The 22,288-nt window shown below is 35.8% G+C and overlaps 1 protein-coding gene across 2 annotated transcripts in view; it reads right to left on the minus strand.

Moving 5' to 3' along the window:
- Positions 1–4,110: 4,110 nt before the first annotated feature.
- The window catches only part of AEBP2 (AE binding protein 2), a 46,759-nt gene continuing 28,581 nt past the window's right edge, over positions 4,111–22,288 (minus strand). The window contains exons 4-9 of one of the 2 annotated variants that reach the window (XM_017823988.1): positions 20,350–20,536; positions 15,239–15,363; positions 12,083–12,150; positions 8,452–8,565; positions 6,798–6,824; positions 4,111–4,553 (exon numbers count right to left, since the gene is read on the minus strand). In XM_017823988.1, the coding sequence (XP_017679477.1) occupies positions 4,484–4,553; positions 6,798–6,824; positions 8,452–8,565; positions 12,083–12,150; positions 15,239–15,363; positions 20,350–20,536 (591 nt within the window). In that variant the 3' untranslated portion in view covers positions 4,111–4,483. Of the gene's footprint in view, positions 4,554–4,739; positions 6,825–8,451; positions 8,566–12,082; positions 12,151–15,238; positions 15,364–20,349; positions 20,537–22,288 lie in introns of those variants that run through there. The other variant, XM_017823987.1, reaches the window with a different exon arrangement.

Raw genomic sequence — 22,288 nt, forward strand, 5'->3', positions numbered from 1 at the left:
GGTCAGTGAGGACACAAAATTCAGGGATGACTGCACAGCACGATGAAATGGCAGCACCACCATGTGATGGCTCCAAGTAGGGAGGTAGAGCAAGATTTTTAATAAGTAATTACACATGAACTTACTCTCTGTCAGCAGAATGTCTCCTGACATCCTTTTATGTTTCCCCACCTCCCCACTTATTTAAAAGGAAAGAATCCAGCTGCAGGCAACTGCTAATTAAATACTTGGGCTTTCAGCTACAGTTGCTGTATGCACACATCTGCTCTGCCATAAACAGTTTTAAGTGTAATTGACTTATTTTCCATGCTCTAGGAGAGAATATTTATGACATGAAGAAAGAAAAAGTAAGCAGGGTCCAAGCCCCTGCCTCATATTCACCATAAAGTAAAAGCTGCAAAGCATTTAGAAGTGTTTAAAATGCCTTTTAGAACTTAAGGGTAGTTTTAATCTCACATTCCAAGGCTTTGCTCCCAAAACAACATATTTACTGATTTTTTGGCCTTGGAATTATGTAAATCCAAACATATATTTCAGTGCCTAAACAAGTTTAAGTGGCTCATGTTGAGCATTTTGGCTTAAATGAATAATTAACAATATCATGTTTGGTTCCCCCTGATTTCACAATCTGGGTTTCAGACAACAGATTTGAAGAGAGGTAGACAAGTCAAAGATCCATAATGGAGTCCTCCTGAAGTCAGACTCCATATGCCTGTACAAATCCTATTGAGAGATGTGACCTTAGACATGACATGAGAAACCAGCCAAAAAACATGACTGAGCCATGACACTGAGAAAAAGGAGATCTCTGAGTCTGCACAGGGACATCAAACTTCTAATACGTCCTGGTTTTGTCTGGAATAGAGTTAGTTTTCTTCCTAGTAGCTGGTCCAGAGCTGGTTTGGATTTAGGATGACAATCATGCTGATAACACACTGATGTTTTAGTTGTAGCTGAGCAGTGCTTACACTAAGTCAAGGACTTAGCTCCTCATGCTGCCAGGCCAGTGAGTGGGCTGGGGGTGCACGAGATGTTGGGAGGGGACACAGACAGGACAGCTGACCCCAAGTGACCAAAAGGATGTCCCACATCACAGAAAGTCATGCTGACCACCAAAACTGGGGGAACCTGGGCAGGGGGTGGCAGCCCTCCTGCTCAGGGGCGGGCTGGGCATCGGTCAGTGGTGATCAGCTTCATTCTTATTTTTTATATTCTTTTACCTTTGTTACAATTTCCCCTCCCTTCTCTGTCCTATTTACCTGCCTTTTTCTCAAAGTCTTCCCTTGGCTGGTCAGAAGGCTACTACTGTCTCAAATCAGAAGCAGTTCTTCACAGTAAATACAGGAGGGGATATCACATCCTCCCTCCACTGAGACTGCAAACACAGGCAAAATACCAAGAAAAAAAGATATTAAAATTAGACAATAGTTTTGAACAGCATCCAGTAGACAGCACTCAAATCTCCTGTATGCAAGCCAACCCCATGGGATGCTATCAGCAATTATCTCTCATTTGGGATGAATTAAACAGATTTATCATATTACTTAAGAGTATTTGTCACTTAACTACCGTGGAGGATTTTAAAGAGTTCAAAGGGCCATTTTTAGAATTAGTAAAAACAAACACTGTAGCATCAATCACAGCATATTAATCTTCAAGAACAACTGGAAGAGTTGAATATATCCATAGCTGGCTGTCAACTAAAAGCCCACTTTTGGTATAAAATCAACATAATTTTATTCTCTTCACACTTAGAACTACATTTCCTTACTTCACTGTAAGTTGCATTGTGACATCAAAGACATCTTAATTTTAACTCTTCTCTAGGAAAGAATTAGAGATTGCAGTGCACAGACACTCTCATCCCTGAAAAGGACAGTAAGCTGCTAGATACCAGAACTGGTAAACAGTCTTAAATAATTTAATAAATTACAAATAGAACTACTTTGAGGTTGCAATACAAGTTTTCAGGAATTAGGGCATGCAAGAAACGCGGGTACACCTGAAACTTTACTTTGGTCCACACTGACACTTGTATCACTGTGTGGTACAAGAGAGTGGAAATGGATTAGCACAGAGAGTACTGGACAGTTCACAGGCAAGTTGGCTAAAATTGAAGGATTACAAACCCTTAAGAGGCAACTACAAAAAAAAAATACAAACTCCATTACTGCACACAGTGCTGCATCCTGTAGTATAAAAATTAAGACACGTGGACACAGCCTGGGAGAAGTTTTCACTGTAAAGAGAGCTGCTGTAACACAGTAGGAAAATAAATACTCAGAATTGCCACTGCCAGTTAAAAGCCAAAAATACAGTTTGCAACGCTGGTCTAAGCTCATCACCAGCTTCTTATCTGGAAAAAGTAAATTCACAGCTCCTGTCTCCCAGAACCAGTGTTCTGCTTTAAACACAAAACATTAGCACGGTTTTTCTCCCCTCTGGGAGATAACCTGAGATTTGGCAGAAGATATAAATCTGCTTGGGTTTTCTAGTTTGTCAGCTATATTCAGGGAAATGTGACAGACTAGATGGCTGAAGAATCTTAAATCTTCCAGGACTGAGGTTTTATTTTTGGTCAGATTTAGGATCATCCTTACTTAGGAAAAAAAAAGAAATTACAAGAGAGACTACAACAGTGAAGCCCCTTAACACTGTAATAATTCTTCTCATAAATACACTTTTAGAGATTAATCTCTAGTATTTATACCTGATTATAATCACTAGGAGATTACAGCTGTAATATTATCAGAATTCATTTAGTTTCAATTTACATTATATAATTACAAGAACACATAATTTTAAAAAAAAAAAAGATCCTTGTTAAAAATGCAGGAACAAATGGATATTGTTGACATTTTACAGTATTTTTTTGTGTGTTGTTCTAAACAGTAGTGCTGGTGGGGTTCCCCCCCACTACCACATAATGCAGAAATTTTTATTGAAAGTTGAAGCAAGGGAATTTACCAGAGTATTCTCAGCTTGGAGTAGGCAAACAGTAGGATAACAGATCTTAAGGGTACCTTTACCTGACTGACAAAATTCATGTGATGTTAAGACCGTCTCTGCTGTTGAAATGTTTTGTTAAGAATATCTTGTTTTAGGGATCAAACTGTCATTTTTCATTCATAGCCATGTGCATATGGGAGCCATTCACAGTGTCTACCTAACAACTTAGAGAAAATGACTGAAAGAAGCCACAGATTTGGTTGCTTCTTTAAACTTTCCTGTTACATGATTTTCTTCTTCTGTTTTAGTCATCATACATTAGTGTGACAACAGAAGTACTTATGATAGGTTCATTCACAAGTTTAAAATGTCAAGGCAGGAAAGCATTAAGTGAGAATAAATCATCAATATCAGACTGAAGTGCTACATAAGACCAGTTTTCTGGTCATATCAATTCATATGGTGCACTGAAAAGCTGAGAGGAACAGAAGTCCACCACTTGAATTTCTATTATTAAAAACAAAGCGGATTTGAACACAATTAACACGTGTGTTCCCAAATGAAGCTAGTCCAGAATTAACCTGTAATTTAAATTGGAAACTACTGATATAATTACTTAATGGACTACAGAAGTCAGGAAAAATATATAGTGTGACCATTTGTCCAAATTCTGAAAAAAATCCACAGCAACTTGAGAAAATTATATGCAATGTAAGTATTAGAAAAGAACTGATCTGTTTCTGCTCTATTAAAGTGCTTTAGTAAATAGAATAAGATCAAACTATCAAACAATCAGCTGTGTGCTGTGCCCAAATGTTAGGAAGTTTTCCCAGACAAGAATTTCCAAACACTTTAGCAAAAGGCAGAGATGGTCTTTGATCCCAAAACAGCACTCCTCACTCAAAAATCCTAATATTCAGCTTCAGAAAACTGTAAAGTTCAAGCCAACACATTCCAAAAGGACTGATGATTTTAGAAGCCTGTATCTGTGTGCACTGCAACTCCTGAAAAGTAAGACTTTTAGAGAGCTGATATTTCTCTACAAAGCAAAAAAATACTCCAGCTGGGAGGGAATGCAATCTGCAGATATTTGGAAAATCTATCTAAAAAAAAAAAAATATGTTCTTGAGAAAGACAGGAAGAAACCTCTGTATGTTACATCCCAAACATCCCAAAACAAAGCAGATGGACTTACTTAAAAGGGGAGAGGCCAATTATATCATTAACACTTGCCAAGAGTAACAATGATAAGATTATTTTCAGAACAAAGTGATCAATGCCCCCCAGCACTCTGTGCTAGTTCCATGTACTGGGTATTCCAGCAACAGTGAAATCCTCCAGGGACACACACAACAACTGCAGCAGAGCTTTCCAGAGACATGACTGTCATTTGAAACAAAACACCACCAAGTAATTCCATAGTTTGTAGAACACAGACAACAGACAGGCATAAACAGTTTTAGCAACTCACGTTGGTAACGTCAAGGTGAAAAACAGTCTTAAGTCCACTCACCTTTTCACTGCTGTGGAAAGTTTAATTCCAGTGTATCCATTTCTTCACAGATGTTTTGAATTTAAATTGATTTTTCCTTCCAAACCAGAAACTGTACCATGAGAACACCAGATAACAGTTTTCTCAAACCCAAGAAAAGCCAAATTTTACATGAACAACACATGACTTGAATTCATGAATTCCCCATTTTGTAAAGGTACATGTGTTACAACTTACAGAGGAAAGAGTGTTGTTTTTATATTTAAACTTCATTGAAATCTTACAATTTTGAAGCTAATGAGGTTTGTTTGTTTTGTTTTATTAGAAAAAATACTCAGGCAAGGTCTACAATCATCTGTCAATTATAAATGACTTACAAGAAACTCATGAAGCAATAAAATTAAAAAAATACAAATACAAACTATATCTGANAAACACTTCTATTTGGCAATTTTATAACAAATTCAAAAAAAAAGAAACAAAGATTACGGATTACTTTATAGGTACAGAAAAAGCAGTAGGTGAAGTGCTCAAGCAAAAAAATAAAAAACCAAAACACTGCATTTTTTTCAAAAATAAAGTCACATCACTACAGATTTTATGAATAATACCCTTGTTAAACAACCATTCCAGAACATCTTATATTAGTGGTGCTTTTAATCTGCACTTCATATCGTTTGATAAGATTATTTTTTTGTGTATATAAGTAACATTTTTAACCCACTGGAGCTAAGCAAGACTCGTGTCAGTACCAATGCAGAATGCATTTGTATTACATTAGGATATGCTCACTTCTGCAACCAAAGGGTTACTTTAAGTTTTAATCTATTTAATAAAAATTTAGTGTAAAAACTGCTGGTTAATAGTTTCACTGTAGTAAATTCCTCCCCAACAAGGAGGACTAACTCTGCAGTTTGACTGCATATATCCATACAAATTTTACATATTAGTTCCTTCCAACAGCAAGGAAAAAACTAATTTTGTGTTCACTATTAGAAAGGAGCGCCATGAATTAATTATGGGTACTATTCATCCCTCTAAGATTTCTGGGAAGGATGTTCAATGTCTTTTTGTTCTTACAACAGATATTAACAGTAGTATATAGTCCCTTAGGTATGTAAAAGAAGGTTTATTTCACTGTTAAGGAAGGTGCTTTTTTTAAACAATTCTTCTGGCAGCACTAGTGAATTACAATATCCTTCAATATTATTTCTACCGTAATATATACATTTTAACTTTCATGCCTCTAGAAAAACATCTACAGTACATTTCATAATATAAAAATATATTACAAATCTGCTGAAATATTTACAAGCAATGTCCTATTATCTATATGCAACATTTTTGTCTCCATACAAAGACTAACAGGTTAGACACATCTCTATTTGTCAGTTAAAAAAAATCCACGGCTCCTTGCTTATTAAGCAAGAAAATGATTTTACTTTCCTTTTCAAAGCCAACTTTGGTGCATAAAGGATTGAATTTCTAGATTATTTTTTTTTTTAAAAAATACCATTTTCTTTACATCTAGAAAACATTAGGCCAAATAAAGTATACTTTACAAGTGAATGGGGATCCTAAAGGGTCAAAAAAGCAAAATAAATCACCAGTAACACTATTTGCTTACGTAGAGGTTTCTCAAAACCCGTCCATTGATACGGATCACATAAAAGCAGATCTTATTAACATACTACACTACTCCTGAAAAGGGGGTCAGACATACTGCAACACTCTTAACATCTTTAAACCGTACTATATGTATTCAGAGTTGACTGGAAAAGACAAGCATTCCATCAACATTTGTTTCAACATCATAATCCAACATATTTTAGGGATCTGCAAAAGGACACAAGGTTACAAATGACAAATGATTACTATCCACCATACTCAGAGGGCAAGAGGATAATCCCTTGGTAGCTGCTCTATTGTCTGGCACGTGTTATATTCAGTTAACATGGACAAGAAGCCCAGTAGCTTGTTAACAGTTCTCCTGGGAATTGTGAGTAAATGGTGATGGTTACTTTTTCTTTTCATCAATATAGACTACTGTATCCACTAAAGAAAAAAGCAGCTTAAAGAAGCAAGCATGCAAAGCCTTTTAGTTGTTCCACTAAGTTGCCAGAAGAGTGTTTGCTCAGTCTCCCACTGTACCATTCCATGAAAATGTGGATATACAGTAATATATTAATATATATTCCACAGAAGCATCAACTTCATTCACAGAATGTTTACACTAAGCATAAATATTTATCTAAAAAAAAAAAAAAAGGATGGGATTTGACTAATGTGCAACTTTATCTCTAAATCCATTGTCAGTGACTAAGACTGCAGGTGTCCCCACTTGCTTGGTTTTTACCTCTTCAATCTCTTCTGGGGCATTGTTCTGTAAAAGAAGATGGTATAGATTTACATTAAAACCCTGAGATGTGAATTTCAGCCAGCCAGAATATACTATGAAATCATGACTATATAAAATCTACTTTCATTTAATTTGATTAATACTGAAAGCCATTTCTGATGATCCCATATCAGCGTACAATTTCAGGTATTTATTTCAAACTTTCTATTAAAGTCATCATTTTAGCATGATATGAGACTCTGTCATTGAATTCCTTTAACTACCTTTTTCCCTTGCAAAATTTTGGTCTTCCAATTTTATGTCTTTCATCTCCCTCAGTTGGTCCCAAAATCTCATTTCACTAACACATTGATCCATACTGTTAAAAATCGAGTACAACACTTTGTGTGGGGATCTTAATTTTATGTGGGAGAGGTAGAAAGGTTTAATCATTTTTCTTCAAGGACTTAATCCCAGAGATTACACTTTCAGTTTAAAAGATTATTTTTTTTTCTTTTCAAGGCAAACTAATCTATTAAATTCTGCAAAGGTAAACAATGTAAAATTAACATCTCAATTAGATTATAAGACAGTCACTGTGTTAAGCAGTTTTAAAACAGACAATCCAATTTCCTCATAACATTTTTATGATCTACATCAGTAATTCATGTACTAAGGTAAGTATTTTAAATACTTACATTTACAAAAGTAGCAGATAAAGTATGATTTATTTTCATATTGTAAACCAAGATTTCATTAATTTGATTAGTGAAATACACTGAATATTAAAGGTGAACTGAAAGGCTTATTGCATTACAAGACCTCAGATTAGTGTTCTATTTACTGCTTTAGACACTCAGTCACTGGATGTTAAGGAAGAAACATCAGAACACTGAACTTCTGTTATGGCAGAAAAAGCTTTTTATTTTTCATGACCCATTTTCATGAACTTTTAACATAAGCCCTTAAATATGTATCTTTGGACATTCAAAATTTAAGAATGAATTAAGCATTTCAGATTACCTTTAAAAACTGTACACACACACAGAACTGTGGGTACTGACAATTATGTGAGTGCACTAATAAAGAGGGGGAGGGAAAAATCAGGAAATTATTAGAAACCAGATGGATTAGAAGCCAATCTGAAGGCCCAAAACCACAAATGTGAAAGTAGCTTAAAGGCAAGTAACACGTACTGTCCCCTTCTGTCCCCATATAAAGAATCTTGTATTAAAAAATAACAGTACTTGAATACAAGTACGGATTTCAAGGTAATACTGCATGTATTACAGTTGAATATAAAATATGGAAAGATAAATTTGGACTTTAAAAAAATTGGTATACAAACCAGTATGTGATCTTAACAGAAGGGATCTTTCAGGATTCCACTGTATGTACCTCCTTTACTAGAATTTCTGTACACCAAGCACAAAAAAGTAAAATACACTTGGTAAATACACACATTCCCCGTTTCTCAGTAACTAGAGTTCAGTTCAAGAAGTAATTCTGAAATAACTTAAGACCTCAGAACTTAACTCCTGGACGTTTACAGTATCAAGGCTCCCTGGTCTGGTGCATAGTACATTAGGAATCCTGATTTTCCAACGTCAAAAAGTTAAGTGAGGCTTAAGATCACATTCAAGTAAAGAAAGTTTCAAAATTAAGATGTTACCTGTATATGTTTGGGTCCAGAAGCAAGGCAGTATCTTTTGGTAGTTTTGATAAATGAACTACTTTAGTTTTTAACTGATGTCGTTCACTTTCATTTACCCACACATCAGGCAGACTATGAATAAATAAATAAAATAAAAATATTCAAAAAAGATCAACTGTTTTTCTTACCATAAAATTATGTGGTAAACTAGTACATATGAAGTTTTTTTTTAAGTAATCTCCACATTTCCCTGCTTAAAAACCATCTTCACTGGAATGAGGAAACACAGTCAATCTTTACACGTTACACTTCAAAGTTTTTTAAGTTCTCAGTGTGAAACAGAATTTAGATTATTCCAGAAGAATGCTAAACATACACACAATGATAATTCCACTACCTATTCCGTTTTAACAACTTAATGTGAAAATGGGTAGCAGGAAAAACAACTGCATCTTTGAAAATACTTTATTTTACTGGGCATAAAATTCTTTGATACTGTTAAAAAAGTAAGTAAAGGACAGAGTATAAAGCAGCCACTAAGCTTTGTGTTACACTAATTTACATGCTCCAAGTTCAAAGGTTTCAACCTCAAAATCCTCCAACTTTGTTGAAGTTAATCATTTTACTATCTTCTGAGGAAATCCAGGCAATCACCACAAAATATTGTGGCTGTGTAACAGTTCTCATTGTGAGATGAAATAAAACTCGGTCTTTACACGTTAAAATGAACTGTTGCTTCAGTGCCACTTGCAGTGAAACTTGTGAAGAGGTCTGGAGATAACACACACAATTATCTCCGGTTTGCACTTTAATTGCTTGAGACCAAACATGCCTAACTCAGAGTGGTTTATTGCATTGCTGCTTCTTTTATTAGAAGTACATTAAGGCCCTGCTGAGGTTTTCAGGTGCATGTTATTAAGAGAAGCACTGGGCTTGCAGAGCTCATCACTGGCTTACTGAAAACCTGCTTTCTTGTCAGGGCTGTGCAGAACAAACAAGGCATCCCTTTTGTTTCCACTACTGGGGGAGGGGGGGGAGAAACCAGACAAAAAGAAAAGAAAAGAAAAAAAGGCAACTCCCAAAAAAGCACAAAAAACCCACAAACAAAAAAATCCCCACCCAAACCCCAACAACCCCCTGTGATTCTTTTTAGCCCACAAAGTCATTTGGGGTTTCCGGGGTTTTGTTTTCTTTGGTGTTTTGGTTTTTCGTGTTTGTTTGTTTGGGTTTATTATTTTTTACGTGTCCTAGAAGCCAAAGATTAATTTTAGGTTGGGGGAAAAGTTTACATTTGTAATTAAGATCTAACTCTTTGGAATAAATTTCAAATTGAGAAATCCAACACTTGAAACCAGCTAAATGTAACAGCCCTTTCTCTGACCAAAGATAAATGCAGTTCTACAGACTTTTGCAATTTATTTTCCTGAATCTTCATTTTGCAGCCATGAAAGTGAGCTGTAACTCAAATTCAATTTTCTGGTCAAGCTGTTCAAAACATGAAACGAAACCAAGAATTTCTATCCCAGCAGGAAATGGAGTTTCTCCAACAAAACTTTTCAGATAAAGGCAGAAGAAAAAAAGAGAGAGAAAAAAAGGGGGGGGGAGGAACAACCCAGGAGGCAATCCATATATCCACTAAGGCTTATGGATCATAAAAGGTGGAAAACCATCATAAGACTTTTTCAAATAATGCCAAAATCAGTTTTTGGACAGACAACATTTGGGAGACGTTTTCAGTAGAAACTAGATGCTGAAGATGCAAAATGACACAAACAGCAAATAAAAAAAACTTCTCACATGCAAAGACTATTTGAAATTACATAAAGACAGCAACTCAGTAAGCTAAGAAGTACTGGCACCAAGACTAAATTCCTGCTCTAAAAAAAATAGAAGAAATTAAAAGTTTTCCCCTCTTACATAGGAAACAGGTTAAAGACTAGCTTTTATTTTTCCTGAAAAAATCCTTAATGTACACGTAACCTTAAGCACTTTAACAGTTGCTCAGAAGAAGTTAAATCATTACTACCAGATCCATCTGAAATTCAGGCTGATGGAAAGTCATCCCCACGAGTGCACTGCACTCCTCTACAGTGTGAGTGCATGGATTGGATAAAAACAGACTGATGGCATGTGCCCAGACACCTTGGCATTTGCTGTTCTTAACTGTAATAATCAAGATGAAATTCAATCTGCTGTACACTCAGTAATCCAACACTACATCATTTAGTGATGGAACATACCCTCTCCCTAACCCAACCAAGATGCAAGAAACAGCAATATGAAACATTATTCCTTTGACCTGACCAACCAAATCTCCATTCTATCAGGGATGGCTTTACATTTCTGAACAACTTGTCTTCTCCAATGCAGAGATTCTTAATACTGAATTCATCTGCGTGAGCAAAAAACTCATTTGACTGTATAAAAATGTAAAACCTGCTATTTTTATTTATTTTTCACGTTCCCACTGTTACTACACTTTTTAATGGTTTTTATCTTAAAATGCAATTAACTGTCCTTATCTGTAACATTTTAAAAATAATAACTTCAGAATGCTGTTACACATAGTACTGCCAGCTGCCCTAAAGGTAATCAAAAATCTGGTTTTTTACTAGAATATTTTAGTTATTGTCTCCCAAGCTGAACTGAAACTTGCAGTCTAGAAGTGCTGCAGGGAGCAGCAAAGATGCAGACACTTCAAAATTCCACCAAGATGTCCACCATTGCTGCAGATAATTTATCAGCCACTCCAGTCCTCTACAAATGCAAGTTATAACAGACTCAAGCTGCCAAATTCACACCACTGCACGTGACTGATTTGGGACACTACAAAAGTGAGTGATTTAAACCACCAAAGCAAAGGTAAATTTCTGTTATGCCACAGCTTTATCACCATCCCACTCAATCACCTGAAAGCATCACCAAATCAAAAAGGTCTCTTTGTTCTGTAAGTGTTAAAAGACAGATGAGAACTCAGCAATTTCGAGGTAGATAAATTATTTCTACAGGATATGTACTACTTCATACATCCCAAGACTACCCTTTGTCCTGCTACTCATTTGGAACAAAGCAAAACTTTGAAAAGAAAGAGGAAAAAAAAGCAGTCAAAACATGCTGGAAAAGCATTCCAAGCTTCAGTGGGAGAATCCAAAGCAGCAGCAATATGACATGGACACCTTAAGGGGCCAGCTGTGGTTATTATACTGCTGAATTGTGGTACCCAGGTAAAGAGTCATGGAGTTCTACTGTGACAATGATAATTGCACATTTTTCAGTACCTGAAAGTATTTTTAGGATCATGACAAATCAGTGGGTAAACCAAAGTTGCCTCAGTGCTAAGTTTTCTTATGTATATGGCTGCATAGTGCATAGTGACAAAATGCATTAAAGATATAGACTCAAATTTACCTGAAATCATATTAGAGCCCAAAGACTTGAAAATTTAGTTAATCAGTTAAAAAAAAATCAATTAAACATTGCTTATTAATTTTAAATTTTCTAAATTACTTTCTGAAAAGCATTTTAAAAATATTAACTTGAATTTAAATACTCAACAGCACAAAATAATATAGTGACAGGCAGTTCATTTATCCTGCTGTAAATCCTTCCCCATTTAAATCCTGCAGCATATCACTAGCAATATACTCACATGTCCTCAGGTGTCCAATGAAGCAAGAGTTTTATTTTTCCAGAGTCTTCTTTTCTTTTAGCTATTACCTATAATAATTACAAAAATCATAATTAAAACCAAATTCCCTATTTTTTTGCTCAAAAACTGTTGTTCTTCACGTTCAACTGCACATTCATAAAAGGGAGACTGTTTTACTTGCTCCAAGTTGTATTAATTCTATATAAAGTGTACGTATCACTAGGTCACAGACAAGAAGTAAGAACTCCTTTCTCAGGATTTCTCATACCAGTTCACAGTAGCCCAGTACATAAGGTACTCTCCAGGGAATTAAGTTTTTAAGTGTAGGAGCCTGAGGAAGATTTTAAGTTGTAGGAGCCTGAGGTTAAACTCCCACCTTTAGCCAGCATAAAACAGAAACACAGTTATGGTGCAAACAAATGCAAAATTGGAAAAATGTTTGCAAGAAAGAAATTAAAAAAAATATTTGCTATTTTGACGCTCGTAATCGGAGATTTATGGTCAAGTCTGCAAAAGTTACAGCAGAAATGGGAGTAAAATCCTATGCCTGTAATAAATATGTTCTGAAGACTTGAAATTGTTCTGCAGAGAACTTAAGTCCATTTAAATTTTTCACTTAAACCCACAATTCAGCCAGGCAGTGTATGCTCACTGCAGCTTTATTCAAAAACGTTCTCCCTACATTCTCTACATGGCATGCACTGTCCCAGAAACAAAATGGAAATTTAAAAGAAATGTGCATCAGAGTTTCTCAAATTAGAAATGGAGTTCTGCTGACCTCTTCTGGAAAAAGAAAACAATTTCACCCTATAAATTGCTGTGTGTCTCACTCTATTCATTTACTGTGTTACAAAGTTTTAAGATTTCAAAACACGTTTCAATACATCAGTTCACTGGACTGAAATAGGTAAAAAAGCTAAAACCAGAGAACACTTTAGTATTCGAATATTTTACAGAATTAATTCAAGCCATGTCAAAGGTGGGGGAGGCACCCATAACATATAAGCTGCATTTTTTAATCAGTGTAATATCTGGTCTTTAGGTTAAATAGAAATGCTTGACTTTTTCTATCTAAAAATTCAAAGAATTAAAGCACAAAAATTTGACTCCAATTAAAAAAAAAAACAAGCAGAAAAAAAAAATCATAATCAAGTCAAAGGGGAACTCTGGATGGCAAACACATTTCTTGAAAAAGGTTTTATTAATGACCGCATTCTAAAGCTTTCTATATCTACAAAGAAAAGGATGGGTTCAAATAAGTATGTATCAATAAAAGGATGTGCCTTTTCACAGGACATGAAGGGTATCTATGGCAGCTGCTTAGAAATTCTTTATATTATATCTGTCCTGTAAATACTGCATTGTGTTGGCATTATTTTTACGATACATAAAAAAAAAAACATAATTCACGTCCCTTTTCAGACAACAAGGCAATTTTATCTTCATATTTTTCACCTTTCAAATTAATGCCCATGATAGTTCCACATTTCTTCTTCATCTTAAGGTGGGCCACACAAACTTGTTATGCTATTTAGCCAGGCACCACTCAAATTTAACGCCCTAATGCCTGTAAGTGATGCAAAATGTGTTTGCATCCGAGCTATCATCAGCTCAGTGTAACAGTGCACATCCCCAGGACTGCTTCTAGCCTGCCTTTTCTTTTTAAAGCCACTTTTAGGCTGTGTCTCATCAACAAAGCTGATGGCCAGCACAAGCCCACATGACTGCAGCAGCAAAAGAGGGCTGGGAGCTTGGAGCAGTTCCCCCACTGGTAGAACCTCTCCCCAGCTGAGGTCTGAGCGATTTCAGATCTAATCAACCTCCCACCATCTCGAGTGACGCACGCACGGATGAGCTAAAAGGATTTTCAGCACTTCCTTCAAGTTCATCTGAGGCAATTTTAGAGCACGTTCCTCCCTCTAATTCCACCTCCTTATGAATTATTCCAAAAGACAGAGCTGAGCTGAGCACAACTGAGTAGTCTGTCTGGATAACCTTTCAGATTAAAGCCTGCTGTGAATTGGAAGAGAATCTGCCTTTCTCACAGCATTTTAAGATGCACGTTTGCCCAGAACACTAGAATGAGATTTAAATACAGTAACAGCTAAACCACCTGCAAATCTCCACTTGCAGCTGCTGCTCAGTTGCACATAAAGTTCAGGAGTAATCATTTGGAAAAAATTTCTAATACAGGCCACAGATATTTATAACAATCATCGGTCCCGTAGAACAGCATGAAATAAGTTTGGTGCATACAAAATCATCTTTTATTTATGGAAAGAAACAGAGTTCCAGACTTTGAATCACGTTAAGATTAAACTGGAGCTGAGGACATGTCAGTCAGCATTCCTTCCTTGGACTGCAGTTCATCTTGCATTAGTCTGCCAATTCAAAAACTATCCCTTCTCATTTCGTCCCATCTCTTCTTTTCTTCAGCTGAGTCTCTACCTTTTACGTGCCCACATCTCTCAGTTTGGTTAACAAAACCTGAGGTTATACAGCTTTTTGAAATTCTGACCCCTATACTCCAATTCCCTACTTTTTCTCTGGAAAAAGGATGTCTTTCCTGTCCAAATACAATGGAAATTCACAAAATAGGATATGGAAACAGGACTAAAGGCCAGTTCCCCACCTGGTACTTGCCTCCTTCAAGCAATTCACTGACATTCTGGTATAAGTTCATTAAAAAAAAAAAAATGGGTACAAGAAGACATTTATTCGGGATTGTATCCTTTAAACTGGGGAAAAACAAGGAAATAAACACAAATTTCAGATCAGCATCTTTATATATTCAATTACAGTCAAAATATTCCTTGTGATAAATTAGCACTCACAACTAAGGAAATGCCATCTGAACTGCTTTCTTATTTAGAAGGCAGAACCACATTTTCCTGCAACACATACTTGCTGTTAGATATTTCCCCAAGAGTATCAGACAGCAAGCCTTTCAGTTTGTGAGCTACAACAACTACCAACACTGCTTTTTAAAAGTTCATTTACTAACAGCAATGGACAAATTAACAATATAAAATACCCACTATTACTCGTTTCTGATTAAATGCCTACAGCAGTAAGAGGAAACCAGAAATCTTTCTGAAGGGTTAGATTTTTCAGACACATAGGTAAACAAATAGAATGCATAATATGTACACTTACAGTACTATGAAATACAACACTGTGGCCTTTTCCTAAACTTTCTATATGTGCTGAGAGATTAAAGCAGATGGCTCGATGTCTTATAGCATCCAGTGTTTGTGCATCGAAGAAGTCATGAGGTCTTGCTGGAAAAAAAGGAAAAGAGATCCTCAGTGTTCAACACATTCAAAGCACACAAACCAGAATCAAGCATGTAAACAAGCCTGAAGTGTCATTAGCAAATAATTTATCATTCTGGCAGCGGCACTACCTTGTCACAGAGTTGCAAACATCAACCGAGAGGAAGAAATTACTCCAAGAGAAGCACAATTCAGGTTTGGTCAAAACACACTCCCTGTGGATCAAACAGCTGTTTTGAAAAATGTAACTGTACTCGGCTCGTTTCATTTTGGTTTCAATAATGCTGAATAATCAGGTGAAAAACTCCACACTACCACACATTTCCTTCCATGTACAAGGTGTCATTCCGTGTTCTTTGACAATCAGTAAACATTTTCTAGCCAAGAAGAACCAACTGCATCCCACACCACACTTCAATTTATAATGAGTAAAGCACAATTAACATCCATACAATATTTTTACAACTAGTCTATAACCAGCAGAAACTAATAAGGACCTTTTCCTTTTAGAAAAGGACATCTATAGTTAAGTTTTTCTTGAACACTAAAAAGAATTTTGATCTGGAGTGTAAAGAAGGTCTATCAACTCTACACTAAAAGTACTTTAACTAAAAATAATTGCTACTGGGCACATATGTGCAAAGTGTTAAAAATAATTTGCAAAAAAAAATTAAAATATACCATATAATACAGTAGTAAAATTACATTAGTAGCATTCCCATTTTTAAGCCTTGAGACTAGTAGTTGTTAAATAACACACTGAAATTAAAACTACAAAGAGGAGTTGATATTACATTATCAAAAATGTATTACCCTGAAATCTGCACAGTGATTCAAAGTTCTGCTGCCTTAATTTAAAACAACTTCTATATCCATCTATCCATTATTTCAAAATGAACTACAAATTCCACTTAAAGCTAGCATTTGCTACTTAAAGCTAGCATTTGCATTAGTCCCACTCGTGGGACTAATTGTTGTTAAGCATTCATCTGTACATTATGTTCTGTCCCTACTCCATCTCAGCTGGATACTGCCAATTAGGCAATCATCTCACTGAAATGTTTTCTCCCTCTAAGTGGTAATGTGGAACTGCAGCTCATGCTGCAGGTGGTCAGTGATGCAAGCATATAAATATTTTATAAATAAATACGAGGGAGGAAGGAAGGGAAGATGGAAAGAAGCTAAAAAAAATAAAAAACAACCAAATTTTTTCTTTTCGTTTCACACAACAAATTTCTTCAGGATTTACCACTGGATAACATTCAACAGATGCAGAAGAAAGGGCACAATTTTTCCAAGGCACTTGAATAGTTTTATTTACCCCTTATATTGCTCCTTACTGAACATTAGTGCTGTATCTTCTGTATATATATATATATATATATCTTTAATCTGAAAATAATTTTGAGGGAACAGATTTAAGTATCTCCCTTCCTGCCAATCCTGCTTGACTTACTTAGGTCAAATAAATTAACATCATCATACCAGGGACCTCCTAAATGAAAATGCAAGCATTATGTAACTAAGGTAGTTTTACTGTAAATTCTATGAACAGTAACCTTCCTTATCTCTCTTACATTCCTCCAGAGAACTGTATTACTCTTTTTATTAACCATAGTGTCACCTTTGCTAATGGAAAAGTAAGTGACAGTCCTGTATTCTTCAAGGTAGCTTCAGAATAGCAACACTGTGACCTATTTTAGATACACACTTTCAATATATTTGGTTCTATACCTCCAAATATCACCAGACTACACAGATCAGGGAACAGGTACAAGGCTATCCAGATGAGAAAGCAATCTACTGACTGTAATCCTGAATTATTCTAAAAAAAAAATCAAAATTTCTAAGACAAATCACAAATTTCTACAGCACCACTAATGTAACCAGCTATAAGGATGCCTCCAGTAAAACATGCTTTTATCATAGAAGTGCTAATTTCCAAACTTGTAAGAACATGTATTGTTTACAGACAGGACAAAAGAAATGCAAAAGAGTTTAAGAATGGCAAGATGCTAAAATAAAATAAATAAATCAAGTAACAGTAAGAATTCTCTTTATGGAACATATTTTCATCACATATAGCCACAGTAAAGTCTCCATTTTTATTTATACATTGTCTCACAGAAGAGTATTAACCTTCAGATATAAACCAGAGGAAGCAAATGTATAAATCTGCTGTATTTAAACTATTAAGAATTTAAACATCAGGATGCTTCAATAGCAGCATATACTGGCAACTGATTGCCAGTAAATATTTAGTAAGCTCCTTACACCTTGTAAAAATCCAGGGTCTAATCAAATCATGAGGAGGTAGAAAGAACACGCTGACAGCATTTCTTCAGGACACAAATTGTTCTGTGGTGCAAAACTGCAATTTTCTCTCAAATTATTATCTCCAAGTGATTGTAAAAGACTGTGCACTATCAAATGGCATCTTGTTTTACACTCCTGGCATTAACTTCTTGTAATCCAACCTGCAGAGAACCTGTACTTACATTAAACACCTCTGCTTTTAGGCACTTAAAAATATCTAAATATACTTTAGACTGAAAATACTCAATGCTGTTATTGTGTTACTTTGACTTCTTAGATAAGGGTGTCTGCTTTCCCTCATTCTTCTTGTAGAGACAGAACACACAAACCTGCACACTTCATTCTTGAACTAAAACTAAGAAACAAAAGGACGAGCAAAACTTCATCAGCCCTTTGTCTCATCCACCTCACCAACAATAATCCACACGAAGTTTTAAAGAAAAGCTGCCAATACTTTGCATTTTCAGAAAATGCCATCAACTTTGGATACATTTCTGGGTCACATACCCTCTGGAGAAATACATTACAGCAGTCAGTTCCCAACTGAGTTAGAGATGATTTCTGCCTTAAGGCAAAAGTCTACAGCCAGCATTGCATTTGTCTCCAGAGGCAGGAAGACAAGAAATTGCTCAAGCAGCTGTCATTTTTCTTCCTGTGCAACACTTGATCGAGAAAGCAGATCATTCAAATACTACAGTCCAGTCTTTAACAATCCCTACTAATATTCACTACTTCCATTTTTTGCCACAGATTCATTCAAGAATTCTGCAGTAAGTTCTTATTACAACTACAGCAGCTTAGCAGGTAATTTGAAGCTTTAATTACAAAGCTCCAATTTGAAACCTGTAAGTCAATAATGTTCATCAAGTACTAATAAAATGCCAACCTGAAAAACTACTTCTGCATATATTGGGGGGGGGAAATAGAATTAAGATGCTTTAAATCAGTCACCTAACAAAATCAATACAGAGAAACAAGCCTAGATGCAACTCAGGAACCTCTAAAAGTGAAAATTTTGAAGTGACCAGTCTTAGACATGTATATTTGATTTGAGTAACACAGTCAACAAATCACAATATTCCTTTAGGAACCTGCAACTGTCCCAAGTAGATGTCTCTCTCATTATATCTAAGATGTAAAAAGTGAGCCCATAACCCTTCACTGACCAGCCTTCCCTTCTTGAACCTTGTCATTTACACAGATTGTTAGAGTGAAAGGGAAAGCCTTTTAAAAACAGATTCTGAAAAGAACAGAAACAGTTTGCTAATTTCTTTGGTTGTTAAATCAAAATTAGAGGAATTCTTGAAGGCTGTGCTTCTGAGATGTGTTTCACAATCCAATTTGCTCATATATATTTTAAGAATACCCAAGTATTCCCCCTTCAAAAAAAAAAAGAAATTCAAAAGAGAAGTTAACAGTGACTCAGGAAATAAACTTTTCAGAACTCTAGGTGACACTAACTTTCCAGGACAGGCTTCCTCTGCATTCAAGGCAGAAACATGAGCACTGCTTCATAAGTTTCAGTTCCTTAAGACACAGGTGAGGTATTAAGATAAGAATAAATCCCAATCATGTGATAAAGAGTATCACTTAAGACCACTAGTATGTGCATCCATTGTTGCAGTACCACTTGAATAACTGGTAACTGTGTTTCTTCACAGGAAGAGAAAGATGAATACAGTTAAGTGTTCTGCCACAGAAAAGTTCTGGCAAAGTAACACTGTGGACAGTACGAGACTTAACAGGTGCATAAAAAAGGTATCTTGTGCTACTCTCCAATACTGTAAGATGGACTTTGCACCACAAATAAAAAGTTTCTTCTTCAGCTGTTGACATACCAGCAGAAAAAAAATCTAAATGTTTTTTACATCTCTAAGATGCAGGTGTCATAGTAACAGTTCAAAATCAGTTTGGTACTGGAGAGTTGCATCCAAAGCAATTATAGAACAAAGTGAAATATTTTAACAATTGCCTAGTCTTTCCTAACCATTCTTATACATTAGAACCTCTATATAAATGTGACATTGTTATTAGTCTAATACTAGGACAACTCAGGAATCAAACATCTAGATCTAAATGGACTAGAAAAGGTACTGGCTAAGTGATTACTACTTGCTATAGGTAACAGTTCTCACTTTAAATGACAAATTACACCTCTCAGCACATTGGTTCATATAAAATTAATGAATATCAACTGTGTGGAGACAGATTAAAAAAACATAGCAAGTCAATTCTGCCCAAAATTAGATCTTGGTTATGCTCATAAAACTGTCATTAACATAATGAAATGTTGTGCTCAAAAAAGAGCTTATATAACATGCATTTATCTCTAATTTATATGAATCTGCAATCTCTGCCTGCAATACTGAACTTCAGATCTCATCAACACTAAACAGAACATTTTCCAACAGTAATAGTCAGTAAACAGAGAGTGACTCTGAAATGAAAAGCTTTTTCAACTGTGAACTCCAACTGTTTCTCACAGGAAACCGATCTTTTCTCCTGAACGTGAAGATATTTACCCTGAAAAGGAACACAAACAGAATCTGGAACTGTTTTCTTCTCACCACAAGGAATGCCAATCCTACCAGATCCACATATGCAGAGAAAACACCACACTGGAGAGGAACTTCCAATCCCAGACGAAACTTCCAAGAACTTCTGCAAAATACTTACGTAGTGATCGTCGTCTCTTGTTCTTTAATTTCCTTCTTTTATTCATTCCAGCTTTAGATGGAGATTCCTCTTTGGCCTTTGGCTGGCTGGCAACTTTTGAAGAGTTCTGCTGGCTGAAGTGTGTGGGCACATGACGGGCAAGTCCTCCCTGAGATGCAAAGCTGGCATTGCACCCACCAACTACACACTAGTGAGAAAAAAAACCCAGAAAACTGCGTCAGGTGCTTGTGCACAGGAGTTTGACAGATCTCTCTTTGACTTTTCTGGCTCAACTTCCAACACATTAAAGGGAAGATAAATTCTTACTGACCATGCAATTCTTAAAAACAAAAAACAAACATATTCTGAAGCAAATTTGTTTGAAGTTTTTAACTCCCAGTAATTATTCCATGGCATATTTTTCCATGCTATAATCATATTCTGAAATACTGTATAGCATAAAGCCAATCTCAAACAATGCACTGGCAAACTCTTTGTACAGAAAATAAATGCTTCTGAAGACCTTTGCTTTTCATAAGCCAGCATTCCCTTATCTTTTAAAATACTGCACTGTTATTCTGTTTCTCAACACCTCTCCAATTTTCTGCATTTGAACATCCTCCTTTCTTGTGACAAGGCAGAAGTAAAAAAAAAACATCCCTACCCACATTAAATTGGAAACAGCTCAATGCTCTTTGTAAATGCTACACAAAGTCAATGAACAGCTGGCTTACACTTCTGTCTAAAACTTAAACTTCAGAGATTTAAAGCAGTACTAACAATTATTTATAAATTTATTTTGGGATTCTACTATTACTTCAGAAGCATTTAAGAAAGTTCTTATTTAAAGAGAATGTCCTCTCTTTCTCAAACAGAAAAATAAGGAAAGATCCACCAATAATTAAGCAAAAGCACAGAAACTACAAGATAGCTGCAACTAAGCTAGTACTGGCTACAATAATTAATGGTATTTTTGTAAGGATTTAGTTTATATTTACAATTATTTCATTTGCAAAATAAGTATTCAAATTATACCGTTGGAGAGGGAGGGACAAACCTTTTTTTCTTGTGCTCTGAGCTTACAAGGGTAATAGCAAAGTGATATTAAGATACACATTCCATCACTGGCTGCCATTAATTGTGTATCCATATGACTGATTTTCCTTCTGATCCAAACAACAGCAGTGGGGCAAATGACTTGATCATCCACTAGCAAAAAACCTATCACCACTCTAAACCATTGGAAAATTCTCCTCCTTCCACATCTGTTCTGCTCCTCCCCTCCCTTCCCTTCTTTCTCAGCTCTTTCACCTGTGTGTCCCTTCTCTAGCACTTCCCTGCACAGCAAACTGATGAGGCAGCTCCAACAGGAATTTGGGAATAAGTTATGCTGCAAATATGAACATACATAGTGCTAAGTCATCTCTGAAGACTAAGGACGAATCTGCAAGATCACAGTAACCTGTCCCAGTCCTGCACATTTGATTGAGAGACAAGAAAACGGCTGTAAAACTCCACATGTCCCATTTTTTGTCCCTAAAACCCCACTGTGTTGGTTTCCAACAAAATTCTGGCTGCAGAATTTAAAAGTCTATTTCTGCCTCAACCTAGAAAATGGTTCTCCATGATAATCATAAAACACAGTATCCATGAAAAGAAAGAACTGTGCTGTCCCCAAAAACTTAATACTTGCTACAGGACTAAAAATATGAACATAGATTGCAAGACAGTAAAGGACTTTTTTATTTTAAAGGGAAAAATACTTAGAGGGAAAGTTTTCTATACCTTTTTACCTTGCCCTATATTTTCCCATGTTCAAACAACACTAATATTGTCTACTTATATTGTAGTGACTTACAATGTAAGAAATCCCAGCACATCTGTGAAATTCAGAACACTCTGGAGCCTGATCTCATTTACACTACAGTAACCTCAACACAATTTTCATCACTTCAAAATT

This window comes from Lepidothrix coronata, unplaced genomic scaffold (genome assembly GCF_001604755.1).
Source record: "Lepidothrix coronata isolate B3197 unplaced genomic scaffold, Lepidothrix_coronata-1.0 Scaffold107, whole genome shotgun sequence".
Lineage (NCBI taxonomy): Eukaryota > Metazoa > Chordata > Aves > Passeriformes > Pipridae > Lepidothrix > Lepidothrix coronata.